The sequence below is a fragment of the Motacilla alba genome, chromosome 3 (assembly GCF_015832195.1).
Source record: "Motacilla alba alba isolate MOTALB_02 chromosome 3, Motacilla_alba_V1.0_pri, whole genome shotgun sequence".
NCBI lineage: Eukaryota > Metazoa > Chordata > Aves > Passeriformes > Motacillidae > Motacilla > Motacilla alba.
This window is the reverse complement of record NC_052018.1, coordinates 7,675,447-7,693,392: the sequence shown is the minus strand read 5'-3', so window position 1 is coordinate 7,693,392 and position 17,946 is coordinate 7,675,447. Positions and strand designations below refer to the sequence as shown.

The window sequence follows — 17,946 nt, the reverse complement described above, 5'->3', positions numbered from 1 at the left end:
TGCCAACAAAAGACAAAAAGTCAGGCTTCTAAACAGCTACTAAATGAATCTCAAAAGATAAAAATCTGACTAAAGCATAAAACAATGCAATTCAGATAAAGCTGCACCCTAATATGTTCATCCAAAATTTTCAAGTGAGATTTCAGAGTACAACTCAAATGTGGTGCTGAAAATTTGTTCTATGAATATTCCACCTATGCATCATATCCAGAGTTTCTAATGAGGTCAAGGGCACTTTAACAGGACATTCTCCTTAAATCTAGGTGGGGTAAGGAGAGAAGTGGGAACAGCAGTTTTGCATTATAGAAGCTTCCAACTCCAGCTTCCAAACCCACCTGTTCTGTCATTAGAATAACTTCACAGTTTAATGTTTCACCAATTAAATCCTAACCAATTAAGTAACTGTCAACTTGTCTCTTCCTCCTCCCGCCTGTTAATCGACAGTTTTATTATTTTATGTGACCAAGAAAATCGACTCTAAAAAAACCATAAAACCCCCAGCAACCTAATGTTTAAAAAAGCCAACCAACCAATCTAACAAACAAAAAAAACCCACCACACAGCTTTTCTTCCCCTTTGGTTTATACAGGATAACTTTCAGACAAGCTTTTATATAACTCTATGCTTAGTTGTTTTTTTGAATTAAACCTGAGAGCACCTCCTTGCCATTCATGAAGACACAATTATTCCTCTTCAAATCACTACCTGCAACTCTCCTTGCCACCATCCACTGGCATTTTTCTTCAGAATAAGTATCAGCTGTCCTGGAGCAAGACTGAGCTGTTCAGTTCCTGATGCAGCATAGGCAGTAGTAACCTGAGCGATTTCTGGAAAGAAAGCAGTAATTGCATTTGTTATTTTTTCACTGCAGTGAGAGCTGGATCCACAGAAATATCCTGGTACACAGCTTGGAGCTAAGAACACCAGCCACAACAAAACACTGCTATGAACCTAAATGCTCAGAGCTACTTAAGAAACAGCTTCATATGTTAAAAGGTTATCAGACACTTACCGGGTTTCTTATTTATTGTTCCAGTTTTGCCAGCATAGCTAGAAGCCTACAAAGACAAAACAACAACACCTTTAATGTGCTATAAAACCAGTTTGCACTAAAAGTACATGGAGATTTTAACTTTAAACCTGTATTTAACAAAACACCATCCTGTACACAGAGAGAGGCAGCGTGACGCTGGCCAAAGCTCTGATTTTGCACTCAAGCTACTAAAGATTTTCTTTTCTGTCAAGCATATTAATCTCCGCTCAAAATCCCTGTGTGGGAGCTGGGTGCCAACAGAATGAAATGGAGAGAAGATACATTGAGGATTGTTAATTCTCAGACTTTCAACTCACGTCTGGATCTTTTGGTCTGACGTAATTGGAGGGGAAGATTCCAGTTCTGTTCTTGATGCTCCCGGTCCACCACTCCCCTTCCTTCTGGGTCACCAGGATCTCCTCACCTTCCATGAACGTCAGGTCACCGGGCTCAGAGCTCGAGTACGGATAGAGGGCAACGTACTCTGTGCAAGGAGCACACGGGAGAGGACAGCTTCAGAGGGGCACAAAGGAACCCCAGGTGCAGATAAAGGGCTATCAGCATTCTCCAGTGTGTGCACAACAGGGATCATAACAGTGTGTTCATAACAGGGATCACACCTTCCCAAGTCTGTGAACTGACCTGTCCACCTGCTTGACTGTACTCATTTACTCTTAAAGTTACACACCTTTGTAATGAAAAAACACAGCTGCAATTAAAATATAACGGGGGAAGCGTGGAGATACACTGGAAATTTTTCTCCAGTAAGTTTTCTCTGCTCCTTACTGACTGTAAGAGAATGATCCACATTCAGGAGATTTAAATTCTTTCCTCATGTCTTTACAGAATAGCATAACACAGCAGAGAACAGCAGGAAGAGAACTCTGCTTAGGGGTTTTCAGAAATATATTCAGGCTCGAGCAGAAGTCTTATTAAGAGAACCTAGGCCTATGCTCAACCTGAATTACTTAAACCTTAAGTTCTTCTTTTAGAACTTTTGCATCAACAGCTGAACATTTGCACTGTGTCTTTTGGAGATGCAGTCAAACTGCTGCTCAGAAACTCCTCACAAACTGAACTATATTTACAAGTCATTAAGCAGAACCAGACTGTAGCATTAGTTGGCAATTTTCATGCTCACTTACCCTCTCCTGCTGTGTAACTCTGGGTATAAGGCCTTTTGTTTACAGCTGCATAAATAGCTTCTGGTCTGCAGAAAGGAGGAAAAAAAAAGCTTTGTGTTACCAAGAGACTGATCAAGAGCAAATCTCTCAATTCACATGAGACTAAGATCACTTTGGTTATATCAGAGCTAGCACAGACTCTGAATTAACTACAAAGGCTTCCCTGACTATCAAACAGTGCCAAGTATTACTGATATTTAATATATTTATGGCACCCAAGAGCACACCACTTAAAAATATTATGTGACAAAAGGGAAGAATACATTCATAAATTATGTTATTCAAAAGAAGAAAATTTATGATTTTGACTAAATTCTGTTATTCTAAAGAATTTTTAAGAAGTTGTAGCAAAATGCATGAGCAGAACAATTTACACACAGTGGTGCAGCTATCCCAGCAGTAACCAGACTTTACCTGAACAGGTACCTGGAGCACTAGAAGAGGAATAATAATCTTGTCAAGTGAAGAAAAACGCACTACTGCTCTGTGCAAAGCTTACAATTAGTTTTGGGTCACTTAAAAAATGGCATCTTTAGAGGCAGAATGCAACTGCACTGCAAGAGAGGAGACTTGGTAATGAACAAAAAGTCTGGCACTTGATGAATAATCAAACACCACTGATGTCTCACAGCACTCAGCCTAGCAAGACTGTCTACAGTTACACAGCAGTGAGCCCAACATTACTTGGCTTGCCAGAATGAAATAATAAAAGCCTAAAATGACACTGTTTAAATTCTAAATGGCATTTATGTTCTGCACACTAAAGGACTGCAAGAATTCTGCACTCTTAACTACCTCTTTTTGCAAACTGATGAATAAAACAACAACAAAAGTCACACTTACTCCTCTTTCTTGGCTTCACTCCCAGGTAAGAGCTTGACATAGGACTTTGGAAACCAACCCCTTCCTCCATGTACCTCTCCAAACCACCAGTTCTCCTGCTGCTCCAGGACAGTAATGATGTCATTCTTTGAAAAATTCAAGTGGTTATCTTTTTTTGCAGTCCAAGAACAAAGTGCTTGTGCTTTTAGGTTCTCTACAGGCTGCCCCTGTAAGACAGAAGTGATGTTGGTTGACCACACTGCCCCAGCTGCTAAAAACAAACACTGGTGTCTTTTATTGAAGGTTAAGCGACTTCATTCCTAAGTGATGGCAGAATAACTTTGTTTACATCAATGCATGCATGCAACTCAGTTTCTTATTTGTTAGAAAGATTTTTTGTGTCTAACTGTAGGTGAAAGTTATTTTAGAATTATGAAAGATGAGTGTTGTTGCACAGTAGTCCCTGGAAATGTATGGAATTATATCAATGCACTCTAGTAGAATATTTAGATGAGCTTCTTTATCCTCCGGCCCGTTCAGTGCACCCAGCACTAGCAAAGTTGTGTGGTGTTCTGGTTTTTCTTTAAATCATTTTCATTAAGATTAATCTGAAATACATCAAGTTCTGCACAAGGTACCTGTCCATGAATGGGTGAAACAGATCCAGGGGACACAGTACGAGTAAAAGCTGATTTCTGCTGCCAGGCTGTGTTAACATTCAGACTGGAAAAGGGGATGTTTTGGTAATCAGATTCTTCTACAGATTTACTTGGTGAAAGTGGTCTGCAAATTGAACACAAGGCATTTATATGAAATGACAACTTTAATTTAGAAAGTACCTCAAGCAGAGAACTTTTTTTCCAACATCTATAAAACTGATATTCTATACAATGCAAAGCAGACTATCAAACACTCAAATTTTCCAAGCCAAGACATTTAAGAAGGCTCTTCATTAAGTTTTCTGCCTTTATATTTGAAAACCAAGTGAAACTATACAGCACATTATGTGCCAGCTAAATTTAGAAAAAGCAATTTAAACACAAGCATAACAACAACTCACTCTGAAGCAGCTGAGGTAGTAGATAAAGATACTGTAGGAGGAAGTAAGGCTTTCTTAGGAGATAAAGCTTTTTCTCCTTCTGGTATTTTTTCTACATAATTGCACGGAAACCAACCAAAATGTCCTTGAAAACTCCCATAAAGCCAACCAGGCTCTCCCACAGTTTTTTCATCAACCTATGGACAGGAGAAGAAATACAAAGGAAGGAGAATTAGCAGCATGAAACAAGCAGAGTACGTGGTGTGTGAGCACCTGCTGGCTCTCTGACCCGAACCGGGGCAGTGCCCAGACCAGGATCTGCCCTGGCAGAACTGAGCTGATTCTGCCCTGGGATGATGCAGCTGCACTGGATTCAGACACAGGTGCAGCCAGACCTCAGGGACCCTGCGCTGCTGCAGACAGGCCCCAGCCCTGCACACGGGGGTCATGCAGTGCCTCTGAGCCACTCTGTCCTGCCAAAAATGCCAGTGCATCGTGCTGGATTCTGCTGAATGTGCAGCCAAGAGGAAGGGGCTGGTGAGCCCAGCAGAGCAGGAAACAACTGCTGCTGTTCTGCTCACAGATATAATTAACTCTGTCATCTGACTGCTCCCAAAACACATCCAAAAATTCTGTTATTTATTATGTGATTAAGTATAGAGCATCCTTAAACATTCACAGCAATCCTGAAGCTTCCATTATGCTGCAAATTAGCCAGTTAGCAAAAATTGGCTAGAAATTAGCAGCCCATCAAACACTATCAGCTGGTTAGCTTAGCTGGGGTTTGGGATGCCAGAGGAGGAGGAGGTGGAAGTTGTTAAGATTATTTCTGAAATCAGTTATCAGCAGTTAAATGATACAATTACAGCTGAGAAGGAAGTCAAAGCAAAACCTACTTCTCTTGTTCCCTCTTCCATGGCTCACTGGTATGAAAATGCAAATAAATGCTTTAACACTGTCAAACTGAAAGCTAATTTAGTCAAGTGTTTTAATATTTTGTACCACATAGCTTCACAAATTCTTCCTTATCACCTACTTGTATTACTTACAGTCTCAATGAGGAGCAACAACACATATTTATACATTAGAAACTGTATTACCATGATTGTAAATCAGTTTTCACACATTCACCTGCAGGCAAAGATTTTCAAACAAGTGCTAATAACTAATATACGTGAAATAACACAGACTTCAACTGAGAAGCCACAAGGCATTTCCAATCTTATGGTCCTGCTGTAATATTATAGACACCAAATTCCAAGAAGTGCTACAATAAAAGGACACAGAATAAATTGCTCTAAGTGTCTGCCTGAGGCAGGATTGGCAAAGGAACACTCAGAGAATCACAGATTCACAGGATGGTTTGTGTTGAAAGGGATCTTGAAGATCACCTGGTTCCACCCCCTCCACCAGGGGCAGGGACACCTTCCACTAGACCAAGTTGCTCAGACAGGCAGAAATGTCTATTAAGAATACACTGGAAAACAGTATTAAGATTCAAAAGAACCTCTCACATCTACTTGTTATATAACTAATTTGATTTTAATTCAAACGCCATCAATGAATAATTCATGTGTCTATTAACTATGCTCTTATTTCAAGCAAACACTCAGAAGCCAACTTGTACATGTGCACTGAGCTGCAACAACTACATTGTTTCTGATCTACTAATTTTAGAAAGTTTATGTTTAGCATTCACTGTTCTTATATTTAAAGAGATTGTCAACATATCTAGCATGTGTAAAACTCAGAGAAATATTTTGGCTGAACTAATCCTAATTTCACCTGTTTAAAAAAACAAAGCAGCAATCCAGTTTAAATTTTGAGTAAACCTTACAATACATCAACACAATGCTTTTGACCCTTAAGACTTTGTGCATCTCAAGGCTAGAGAAAAAGGTGAATTTTTGCATGTTAAAATGAATAGCCAATCTTACCTGAATTATATCTCCAGTATTAAAGCTCATCTCATCGTGGTTCCTTGCCTCAAATGGATACAAAGCTCTGTAATTTACCAAGGCAATGGAATTCCTCGACTCTGCAGCACCAGCTGCCTTGCCTGGAAGGTAAAACAGCCAGTCACCACTCTGACACAGCTGAGCCAAGCACTCAGATAGAGCCCCATGGTAGGAATGTCAGTTCTTGCCCCAGACACAGTGCAGGTATCAGAGATCACCAGGGCATCAGTTTAACACACCAATCATGGAAATGTAACTGAGACAACAAAATGCATTGACTTCTGCAGTGAAAAAATCACAAAAACATAGAATGAGTTGGGCTGGAAGGGACCTTAAAGGTCATCTAGTTCCAGCCTCCTGCCATGGGCAGGGACACCTTCCACTAGACTTCATTAAAATGACATTAAAATGACATCTTCTCCTCTTTCCTTGCCATGCTGCTCTGGCTAAGACAGTGCTTTAATAAAGCCTCATTTAACACCACTGTAATGTTCCAAGTTGAAAAGGTCCCACTGTTGCAACAATAAGTGCTCAGCAGCATGTTGTGAAGATTTTATTTAGAAATCAGTAATAGCAAAATATCACAATTTCTATTTTCTTTGCATCTCCATTCTCCAAGTCAGTGACTGATGTTGCAAACAGGGAATGTTTTACAAGGTTTAGCTGAGGTGTGCAAATATCTTTCAGCTTTGTTCTAATTTGATCCTTGCTGAACTCAGTGAGAAAAGTGGCTAATAAAAACTGACAAGAACTAATGAAGGATGAAATCAAATGTGTCTTTAGTGAAAGTATTGTTAAAGCACTATTTTTCCAAGTCCCACAACTAGTTAGCTCTAGTCAGTCTGGTTTTTGTTTTTTTCACATGAGGCATTGAGTAATGCAAAAATAAACTACATTTCACTGTTAGGAAATCACTTTTCTGAACATTACCTATCCATCTCTCCTCAATGAACAAACCCCCTCCATATTAGCATTCTATTTTAATGAAAGAAAGTGCAAGCCCTAGGAAAAACCTAAAATATTACTGTTCCCAGCAACTGCTATTTATTGACCATGATCACTGGAAGATTTGTCATCAGAGACATAGGTGCTGAAAACTGACAGAAGTAACTTAAGTTTATAGGATCATTTATAACTGACAGAGACATGAAACATTGCTGGTTTGGGTTCTTTTTAATTGTAACTTAGGCAAGAAGTCTGCCACAGGGTCACATCATTAATAGCACACCCGAAGACTGAAAGAACACTCAGGAAAGTAAAAGTCCAAAAGTCTAAGGATTTTGAGATTACCTTCATTTTTCCAGGGCGGCTTAAGACTTTTCCCCTCTGTTGGCTTCAAGAGATCTGCAAACTTTTCATTTATGTTTATTTTAGAAGTGTGTTTCTCCACCTCCTGAGAGTTGGTTGCTTCTTTTATCTTTTTTATCTCCTCGTTCTGCTTGCGCCTCTCCTCAGCTTCTTTTGCTATTTGTTCTTGCTTTCTTTTATCTTCTTCCAGTTGTCTCTGCCTTTGTTGTTCCACCTCCCTCGAGATCGTGGCTTGTCTATTTTTCTCCTCCTCTACAAGAAGCTGTTGTTTGTTTTCCCTTTCTCTCATCATGGCAGCTGCTTCTTCAGCTTTCAGTTTTTCTTGGACTTTTTCCTGCATTCGTTCTTCCTCCAATCTCTTCTTTTTCTCTTCCTCTTCCCTGCGGATGTTTTCCTGCCATCGGTTCTCCTTCTCCCGTTTTGCCTTCCTAGAAGAGAGGAATGAGAAAGGTAAGAGAACATCTATATAAAAATGAGTGAGATTGTGTTCCTACAGTAATCAGTGACACTTGTCAGCAAAACTGATTTTATGAAATTGATCACTCTGCTCTCAGGGCCATCAGCTCTGCCACAGACCATGGCTTAACATGAGTGCCAGTGTGTTCCACATAAAAATAACAATTTGATTAAAATTCAATAATTTTAGTCCATCACCTGCACAGTGCCTTCACAAGCACTTCTGCCCATCTGCATCCTGATGAGCAAGAACTGATCTGATAATTAAACCAAGCTGGATTTAAGCTCTCCAGCAAGGCAGTACCCAAATCTCCTGACTGGCAACAATTACTTCCAAAAATATTAATTTCACTCAGGTACATAGATAAAAACAGCCTTTGCATACTGATCTTGGCAGCTTGGTATTTTTGCCTTCAGCAGTTGTAATCTATCCAATGTGCTTATCCCTGCCAGGACCCACACTGCAGCAGACAGGATCTGGAAACTTGACTGTATTCTCTGTAACTATTCAGATGTTATCCTGTGCCTCAGCTGTCTAAAGAAGTTAATATCCAATTCAACACAGTATTTTAGCTGTCAAGACCTTTCTTCTGAAGAGAAAGGACCTAACCCTTTAGGGCATCTTCTTAAAAATGTCTAGATGAGACCTTTTCATCCATTCTCTATGGGACATCCACTCCTCTGATGGGCTTTTTAGTGTTTCCAAGCATGTGGCAGGTGCAGTAGGAGCTGTGCAGTGATGCTGTTACTCCATCACACAGCTGTGTCCAACCAAAAAATTAACAGGCTATCACCACACATATGGCACATGGCTCTCTTAGACTGTCACAATGTTATGAAACTTCATCACAGGCAGCAAAACGCTGTGATGAGCAAAGCCCATGAATCACCCACACTACAAGGTCACTAGCTCTGCTTCTTTAGTTAAATCAAATATAAATCATGGAAAATCTTAAATTCAAACCCTCTTACACGAGTGGTACTCCACATAAAATGCTTCCTCTAAGGCAACCAACAGGATATATTTTTACATTAAATACATAAGATCTTATCTTAAAAGCCACAACAGCATTATTTTGTTCTAAGAGCTGCAGCACTGACACCCTCAGCCACGATTACCTTGCAGCCTCATCTTCCAGTCGCTTCTTCTGTGCCAGCTCAGCTCTTCTTTTTTGTACCTCTCTGATTTTGTCCTGTTTGATCCTGTGGAGCTGCTCCAAGGCTAATTGCTGTGTGCTGTAACTTTCCCTCAGGTCCTAGGGAGGGAACAATGGAATACATAAAAGGGAATAAAGCCAATCTTTGAGAAAAGCATCCAGGCATTTAATGCTTTTTCAACCAAGTTTTAATACAAATGGCCAGAATTGTATTAAGTTATTAATAGTCCTTGGAGGTCACTGCAAAGAAAGTCAAATCATTGGAAGTATAAAAGGAGACAGCAGGTTTGCAAAGTCAGTGATGTAATTTGGGCTTTCAATGAGCCCTTCCAGTCCTACAGCTGCTACAGTCCTACAGCCAAATACAACAGAGGAGAGGGGAAGATGCAAAATTGACTGTTCAAACACAACACTACCGAAGGCAGTGAATTGTATTTTGAGTAACTACAAGGAGGCAGATTTCAGCTGAAAGCCAACACTGCACCATAACCTGAGAAGGCATCCTGCAGTAGGATGCTCACCCTTGATGCTTCCTGAGTGATCAGTCCCATGCTTAAACCAGAAGAACTTCATAAATATACCCAGCAGTCTTACCACTGAGGGAAACCACACCTTAAAGACACTAACTCTCACTGGACTTTTCCTGTACTTGTAAACTCCTCAGTCTTAGTCTTTTTCTTTCTGAACACATCCTTCAATTCCTATCCCACCTCCCTCTGATAACAGGGGGTTATCAGGGGGTTTTGTTTTTTCCAAAAAAAAGTCAGCATGAATCTTTTGGATAATTAAATTTACAGACCGAAAAAATCAACAGTAATAGAATTACTTTAGCCTGTACTTTGCCTTGTTGCAAAACACCTCTAAGATACTTCAGTCTTTTTTCTTAGGAATCCTGCTGATATACATTGAGCAATGCAACAGGGAAATCCTGAGGTTTTGTATCTGATCTCATAAATACAAATAAAGCAATTAAGAATGAAGCATTCTCACTACAATATGCACCTCTACCAACAATCATGTTGCCTAAGATATATGGTGCAATTTATATGACAAAGGCAAGATAACATAATTGCTGAGTCATTGGATGTCTCTGTAGCAACAAGCAAAATCAAGCAATTTACTATAATTTTTCTCCAACATATTCAGCAGGGAATATTTTTCCTTCTTATTTTGCCCAGAATTTCAGGAACACTATGGAAGCAAACTTACATTAGAAAAACTCTCTATCTTTAAGGACAGAAAAACCCTCGTGCAAAGCAAAATGAAAAGCTCACTTAGGTAATTCTGTTAGGTTTTTTTTCCTCATACATTATTCTAAAAGTAGTTCTGACCTCAGCAGACAAAAGTAGTGTTGAAAGACAGCAAGTAGGTTTTAGTACTGGGTTAATCTGGAGGTTTGACAGCACTGTGTTTGCCATAGCATATTCTGCACCCTGCACAAGAACTCAAATACCTGACTCACAGCTTAGGATGGATGGCTACAGATACAGAGCAAGAGATGGAAAAGTGGGAGAAGACATTGTTTCCACCTGAGACTGCTTTTTTGGTTCATGTTACCTTAACTAACAAGAAAAACGTTTGGGAGAAACAACTTCGAGAACAGACCATTAAGAAATGAAAAAATTACAAGTCAGGATTTTGCTCTCAGTATTCTGCAGTTTGGATTTCTAAGCAGGTAAGGATGTTAAGTCTTAAAGAGGATATAAAAGCTAGCAGACAGAAAAGCAGCCTCCTGATTTTCTTTTGGGAAAATGTATTTAATAGAAGTTGTACATCCAAACAGAAAGGGTAAGCAGAGAAAAATTGCGAAATAATTAAAAAACAAAAAAGCCAAAGATTAGAAAATAACCTTAAGTAAGAGGAAGAGGTTGTTGAGACAGCTTAGCAGAGACAAAAGGCACTGAAGAACAGAATCATCCATATTCTCACACTGTAAGATAAGGTAGATAAAAAGCCAATTAATCTTTGCACTGTATTTTGAAAAACATATTTTAGGGAAGACTGAACTGTGGATGCAGCCACTGAACACAGCAAGCCATGCAATAAACAAGTAACTGAAAATGCCCATTGCATGAAGCCACTTTTAAAAAGAAAATGAATTCCTTATACATTTACAAATTTTTGTGGTCTTTTTTTTTATTGGACAGTTCAGAGCCATCGTGCTGGCCCAGCATCAATCCATTACTTAAGGAAAAGGTTCCCACCAGTGCCACTTGGAGCAAGCTGGCAAATAAAGTTACATGGATGTGAGCTACCCAGTGAGAGCTGCCTGAGCTTTTAGGCAGGCCAAGAGTTGCCCCAGAAACAAAAATTCAGAGCCAATGGTCAACAACTCTTGGCTTACAACAAATGAACAAATATTAACAAATAAGTGGCTTACACTTTTAGGCTCGTATCCAAATCTGCCACCAGACCTTGCACAGTGTACTGTGAAACTGCACAGGTCTATCAACAAAAGTCAAGTGTTCAGTACACAATTCAAAAATAGCAGCAAATATGACCTCATACTGTAAGAACAGAATGTGCAAGGGCCTGAGAAACTTTAATTCTAAATCAAAATGAGTTCTAGAAGGCAAAAGGGGAGAGTGAGCAATAGTTGAGTCATGCAGAGCAATAGTTAGCAAGAGACTCATATTTTAGTACATTAGCAATATGTTTGCATTTTTATTATGTTATTTACTCCAAGACTTTTGATAATTCTTATTTGGCACTGAAGTTGGTGGAAGCCTGGTGAAAGTGGCACCAATCTTTATGACTGGATGAAGAAAACAATACAGTGCTCACAAGTGCAGGATATTTAGGTAACACACGTACCTTAAGCTGACTGTTAAACTCATCCATTTCAGCAAGTTTAGAAGCAGTTTCTTTCTCAAGGGCATCTAGTTGCTCCTTAAGTCTTTGGCATAATTCTTCCTTTTCTTGGGACTTCTTGTGCACTGAATTGACTCCTGTACCTGCAGACGGAAAGACATGCAATTTTACAAGTGTTTCTGAGGTTTTTTTCAATTTCCCCCCCGTTTTGTATCATTGTTTGTTATTTTCCTATTGTTTACAAAATCCAAACCTCCTTCCTCACAAAAATTCCCTGATTTACCTTTCTATTCATATACAGCACAAGGAAGAAATATCCCCAACAGTGAATTAAGTCACACAGGCATTACATGCAATACATACAGAGTAATTTGCAAGTTGTTTTTTTTTTAATATCAGACCAATTCATACCAAGTTTCTCTAGACAGAGACTTCCAGTGTAATTTGAAATAAAGACCAATGTAAACTTTACATAAATGAACTCTCCTGAGTTTAGACTACCAAAAAAAGGACAAATTATGATAGTATCTGTGAGCTACATAGCCTGTATAAAAAAAGTTTTAAGCAAAATCTGTGCTTTCTTGCCAAAATGTGTTTGTTTGTCCCTTATTCGGAACATGAAGGAAATAATGGAATGCAGATGAGACAATGGCACTCAACTGGGAAGATGCAGAAGTGAAGGTGTTATTAACACCTCTGTACCCTTCAGCCTTAATTACAAAGGATGAGAAATCAGCAGGGCAACCAAGAATAGAACTCATGTGCAGGCACTTACTCTGAGTGTTTTCAAGCTGAGCATTTTTTATCCTTTCATTTAACAACTGCTTTTCAGGAACCAAATAGATTAGTTTATTCTGATAATCCTGTAGATGTTGAAGGAACATAACAATTTTTAAATATTATTTATGAATCATTAAATAAAACTCAGAGACTTTTCAAGCATAGCTTCAACTCATGTTAATGAAACAGGGATGCAAGTTATTATTACTGGATAAAGAAAAAATTTATTTCTATACTCTTAATAGAAATAGTATTATAATCAAAAGATTTTGACCCCAAACCATTAACACAGATGGAAAAATATTTAACAAACATGCTAGAAGTGTAAATATTATCACAAGACATTTAAGGTGACTGCTCCAAGCCTAACATAAACCAGTAACAACATGAAAAGAAGTTTTCCTGACGAGCAGAAACATCACATAAAAATATGGAAGAGGATAATTTATGGTAGTCAAGTGATTAGAAATAATTAAAGTCTTTTTACTCAAATAGAGAAAAAAAAGATATAAGAGCAGCAAGGTAATTCAACCTAAGCACTAACTTGGTCTGAGCACAGGACAACATTCCTCCAAAAAATCTGAGTCTCGAGCCACAGAAGAATTCAAAATTAAAGAGAAGTCTCTACTATCAGTCCACAAATAAATAGCTGAGGTTTTCACAACTGTTATTTAACTCTCAGGTCATTTTAGTACATATAATCATTTGTTTAACACCACAGACAAAACTAAAAGCCTCTGCAATGCTGACAGTCTTGCTTATTTCCTCTCTCCACTGCAATCCAACTAACTGCACATTCCTCCCTATGGACATGCATTATCAACAGCATTAGGGAAACAGAATATGGTAAAAGAAAACCGTAAGCTTAACCAAGTTACACACCTCCAGCTGTTGCTGTAGTTGCTTGACTTCCATGATCCCTTGGTCATATTTCCTATCCAAAGCCTCCAGCTCAGTTTTTCGCATTTGCTTTTTGCTACGAATATCCTGCAACCTGCCTGAGATCTGCTGATGTTTGTCAGTCTGGAAAGAAAGGAGAGACAGATTACACCACATATGGCAAAAATCCCTTTGCTAAGCCTGTGGGCAGGTTAGTTCACAACCAGTTCTTTAAAACAACCCAAAATACCTGCTTTGGATTCATTATCCAAAACAAAGTGGAACTCCTAGTGGGCCATTAATGCAGGTATAATATTTGTATGATTTAAAATACTGTATTTCAGCATATGTGGTGAAATTCCTGTCTTACCAGGGCTTCTAATTCAAGATTAAGGCTCTTCTTTTTAGAGGTCAACTTGACAATCTCTTCTTGTTCCCTGTTACGCTGATTAAGAAGCTCTTGGCGACGGATTCTCTCCCATTCCAGTCGTCGCTGGCGCTCGAGCTCCTGCTTTGCTGCCTGAGGAAAAGTTGCATTACCTTAAATTACAGTGGAGATGCAGAACTCAGAGAGCATGATTTAGTATAATGTGCTCTATTTCTAAACAGCACAACAGCAACACAACATAATGTCTTCTCTAAAGTGCTCTTATACACTTCAGCATCAAAGAACGCAGGAAGTGATCCTAAAAGATTCTTCGTGCCACACTCCTGAGTCTGGATGAAAAAAAGCTTCATAATTCAGAAAGCCTTTGCAGCCTGGAATACTGCCCATAAAACAGCACATTGACAGATACTGCTTGTAACCTCCTTTGAGTATTTCACAAAACTACATAAAATATGGAAGTGTGATGCATGCACTGAGACACCAAGTAGAAGCAAATTTGTCTCAAGTTCGGTTGTCAAAATGTTATCAATTATAAATTCAGTAGAGTCTTGTTGGGAATACAAATTTTTGCAAAAATGCAAGAAATATGCCCAAGAAAATCTCTGTTCTAATAAGTATCTGAAAATCTTTAACCTATACCGATATTTATAACAAATTATGTTCTCTCTCCAAGACAATCTGGAATCAGCCAGGCCAGGAGACAGCCAAAGGCAGCCCTGAAACCCTGGATGCTGACTGCACACACACATTCCCTGGAGCATTAAAAAGCAATGTTAAGAAAACAACCTCCCGCCTTTCTATTTCTTTCCTCCTTTCTTCTTCCCTTTGTCTTTCCAGCTCTCGTTGTCTCTCCAGCTGCCTTTCCATTTCCAGCTGCCTCTTCCGTTCCTGCTCCTGGCGTTCCCTCTCTCGTCGCTCCTGCTCTTCCCGTTCCTTCTGAGCCTTTCTTTCAGCCTCTCTCTGTTGCTGCTCCAGCAGGACCTGTCGGCGTTTTTCCAGCTCCATATTTCCCCTCTCATAGTTGGCTTTCCTTTTGTCCTCAAATGTCACTAAAATAAGGAAAGGTCGTTATTTCTGCCCCGTGCAAAACACTGCTCTCAAACAAGGACCTCAGTTATGCCACTATAGATAGATACTTCTTGGCAAGCTCAGGTTGTTCAGTCATGGATGATGTAAGCATCTTCCATTTGTTAAAGTATTATTTTTCTCTTCAAAAATACCTCTAAATTTTCCTAAGTATACTCCAGCTGGGGAAAAAAAAATAAAAGAAAAAAGTTGCAGTTTAAAAATGACCACAAAAATGACTTGAATGCTACAGGAAAGCCTCTCACTCTAAAGGATGAAAGAGGAAAGAATGCTAGAGGAAAACATAAAAGAACAGCTTTTATAAGCTGGTAGAAAACTGTCTGCTGTTAAAAAGGTTTTCCAATGTGCAGGAAACATTAACACATAGATAAAGAGCTTTGTTTTTAAGGGTGCTCCCTGTAAAAGCTCCTGGAGTTAAAACTATGAGTAACAAAACCAGGATCAAGCTCAATTACTGCACACAAGGATAAAAAGAGACACAAAGGAATGGTTTAGGCCCCAGCAACCACCCTTCCAAAAAGAGAGGCAAGTCCTGTCTTGCAAAGGCCCTGTAACATTGTCAGTAACAGAATTTATGTTATGTTCAAACTGCTTCCAGTTTGCACAGAATTGAACTACACTGGACCTCCCTCTTTTCAGAATGGCCAGCAATGCCAGGAACTTTCAAATGAAGAAAAAAATTGCAGTAGCACAGCAGTGTCTGGCCATGAAGGGTTTATTTTCCAGAATACATTATTAATCAGCCCACTTTTCCTTTCCTAGAGCTAAAAATAGCCCCTGTCTCTGCCTTCTCAATTCTATTAGATGTAAGAGGCTGGCTACATCCACTTAACAACCTTCCTAACATCCCAGTTAAAAGGGATCTGGCTCCTGAAATGAAGCTCTCCACGGATTGGATTCTTCCACTTTCTAAAGGTTTCAGTGCCCTTCAAAACCAGCCCCATACATTAAGAACATGAATCCTGGTTTTTACCTGGTTGTTTTTTCTGCGGCTCCTCCTCTTGCACAGGTTGATAAGATGGCAGAGTTCCATTTATATTTTCAGTATATTTTCCACTCCTGGAGAGGAAAAAAAAACCCACCCCACCATTGTTAGAGAAACAGCACAGTTGTGGTAAATATATTACATTTCACTGCCCTCCGTGATTACCTGAAAGAAGGTGGCACCAGCTCAAGGGGCAGAGTCAGGGGCAGTGGCTGTCCAGCTTTGGCCATGTCTGTGAGGTGCATGGCCAACACAAACTCATCAGCCTTCAGCTGCCCATCTCCATCTATATCAGCCAGGGACCTGCAGGGGTTCAGCAGCAATTAGAATCAAACACCACAATCATTCACAAATTACAGCTGAAACAAGGCACTGTGGAAAAACAATTTTTAAAACTGACAATTCCTGTGGAACGTTTTGGTAAAAATACTTACAATTAATAACATAAATAATTGATGAAGGGAGATATTATTTGGTTTAATCATGTACTGTTATTCAGATCACAGAATCATGGAGTGGTTTGGGTTGGAAGGAACCTTAAGGATCATCCAGTTCCAACCCCCTGCCATGGACAGGGACACCTTCCACTAGCCAGGTTGCTCCAAGCTCCATCCAGCTTGGCTATGAACACTTCCAGGGACTGGGAATCCACAGCTTCTCCAGACAGCCTGTTCCAGTGCCTCACAGTTCTTACAATAAAGAACTTCTTCCTAATTTCCAGTGTAAATCTGGTCTCTTTCAATTTGAAGCCATTTCTCCTTGTCCTGTCTCTACAGACCCTTGTAAATTAACTCTCTCCATCTTTCTTTGGCTATTTTCAGGTGAAACTTTATTTTCAGCTTCACTGAAACGTTCTCTTCTCCAGCTTGAACAAATCCAATTCTCTTACATTTCCATAAACACTGAAAGTAAGAAGTATCTTTTGCTTTATTGCATCACAAATAGAAGAGCTGGAAAGTGAATCCAGAACTGTTCTTAACCACCTCAAAAAGCTAGAAATCACTTTTTCAATTATATTTTTGAAGCCAAAGAAAACATTACGTAAAATTACATCAAACTATACAAGAGGAAACCTTGCAAAGAACTCTTTTTTCCGCTTATGTCACCTTGACAGTGCAGGGAAGACACAAGCTGGTGCAGAGTAACTTGCAGAGGGTAGGAAAAGGATCACCTACTCCCTCTAAGGAACAGGAGATCATATGAGCCTACAAAATGTTTCCCACAAGCTGGGGGGCTGGTGGGGTATGTGTATTTGTGTGAAATCAGTGAAATGCAAGAAAGCAGGAGCCTCTCTTAAAGACCTGTCTATAGAGACAGAATTACTGAAATGTGTCCTTAGACTGCAAAAAGCAAAATGCTTAGTAAAAATACAGTTCATTAAAAAAGCAGTTAAAAAAAAACTATGAAAAGCAAAAGGAAACAACAAAACAAACACCAAAAACGACCCCATCACACAAACCACATTGAAAAACAAAAGCAGGAGATGATGATATTTTGTTATGTTCACACACTAGCACTACTCACACGTAATAGCACCATTATTGCAGTAATTACCACTAACAAGCCCCCAGTAGAAATACTGGTAGTTTCTTAGGGCAAAACTGAAATTTGGGCTGTTATTTCTCTCTACAGGGGAACACAGAGCTCCTTGCATTGGCTACTGATACCTTCAGGACACACACCCAGAAGGAAAAGAGCCACTGCACGCCTGATTTATCCTCCCAGACTCCAGAGAGGAGCAGCCCACGTTTATCTTCACAGCATGAAAGCAAACAAGCTGAGCTTTGCTGTTGCTAGAGATACAAGTGACTGTCCTGGGACAGAGGAAGAAGAAGGGGAACTCAAGAGAGACGTAAAGCTGTTGTGAATTCTGCTGGGACACTAAATTTCACATATAACTCACATTTGAGTTATGTCTGAAGGTGTAACCTAAACTGCCATGTCTAGCAGAGCAGATCATTCAAGCCTTCAGACAACTCTCACCACTTTCATCAGCACAATAAAGGCAAGTCTTAACAAATTTGTAATATGCAGATATCTTTATGGAAACTGCAGTAAAA

The 17,946-nt window shown here is 39.4% G+C and overlaps 1 protein-coding gene across 10 annotated transcripts in view; it reads right to left on the bottom strand.

Annotated features, from left to right (window-relative positions):
• The window catches only part of ITSN2 (intersectin 2), an 87,948-nt gene that overhangs the window by 22,647 nt on the left and 47,355 nt on the right, over positions 1-17,946 (bottom strand). For 8 of the 10 annotated variants that reach the window (XM_038130433.1, XM_038130432.1, XM_038130430.1 and 5 more), the window contains 18 exons: positions 16,052-16,189; positions 15,875-15,960; positions 14,602-14,864; positions 13,798-13,947; positions 13,431-13,571; positions 12,544-12,631; positions 11,772-11,911; positions 10,807-10,887; positions 8,920-9,056; positions 7,327-7,772; positions 6,016-6,137; positions 4,100-4,275; positions 3,678-3,822; positions 3,061-3,266; positions 2,179-2,243; positions 1,351-1,517; positions 1,013-1,058; positions 706-827 (listed from right to left, as the gene is read on the bottom strand). In XM_038130433.1, the coding sequence (XP_037986361.1) occupies positions 706-827; positions 1,013-1,058; positions 1,351-1,517; positions 2,179-2,243; positions 3,061-3,266; positions 3,678-3,822; positions 4,100-4,275; positions 6,016-6,137; positions 7,327-7,772; positions 8,920-9,056; positions 10,807-10,887; positions 11,772-11,911; positions 12,544-12,631; positions 13,431-13,571; positions 13,798-13,947; positions 14,602-14,864; positions 15,875-15,960; positions 16,052-16,189 (2,719 nt within the window). The remainder of the gene's footprint in view (positions 1-705; positions 828-1,012; positions 1,059-1,350; positions 1,518-2,178; positions 2,244-3,060; positions 3,267-3,677; positions 3,823-4,099; positions 4,276-6,015; positions 6,138-7,326; positions 7,773-8,919; positions 9,057-10,806; positions 10,888-11,771; positions 11,912-12,543; positions 12,632-13,430; positions 13,572-13,797; positions 13,948-14,601; positions 14,865-15,874; positions 15,961-16,051; positions 16,190-17,946) is intronic. The other 2 variants (XM_038130436.1, XM_038130437.1) reach the window with 1 other exon arrangement.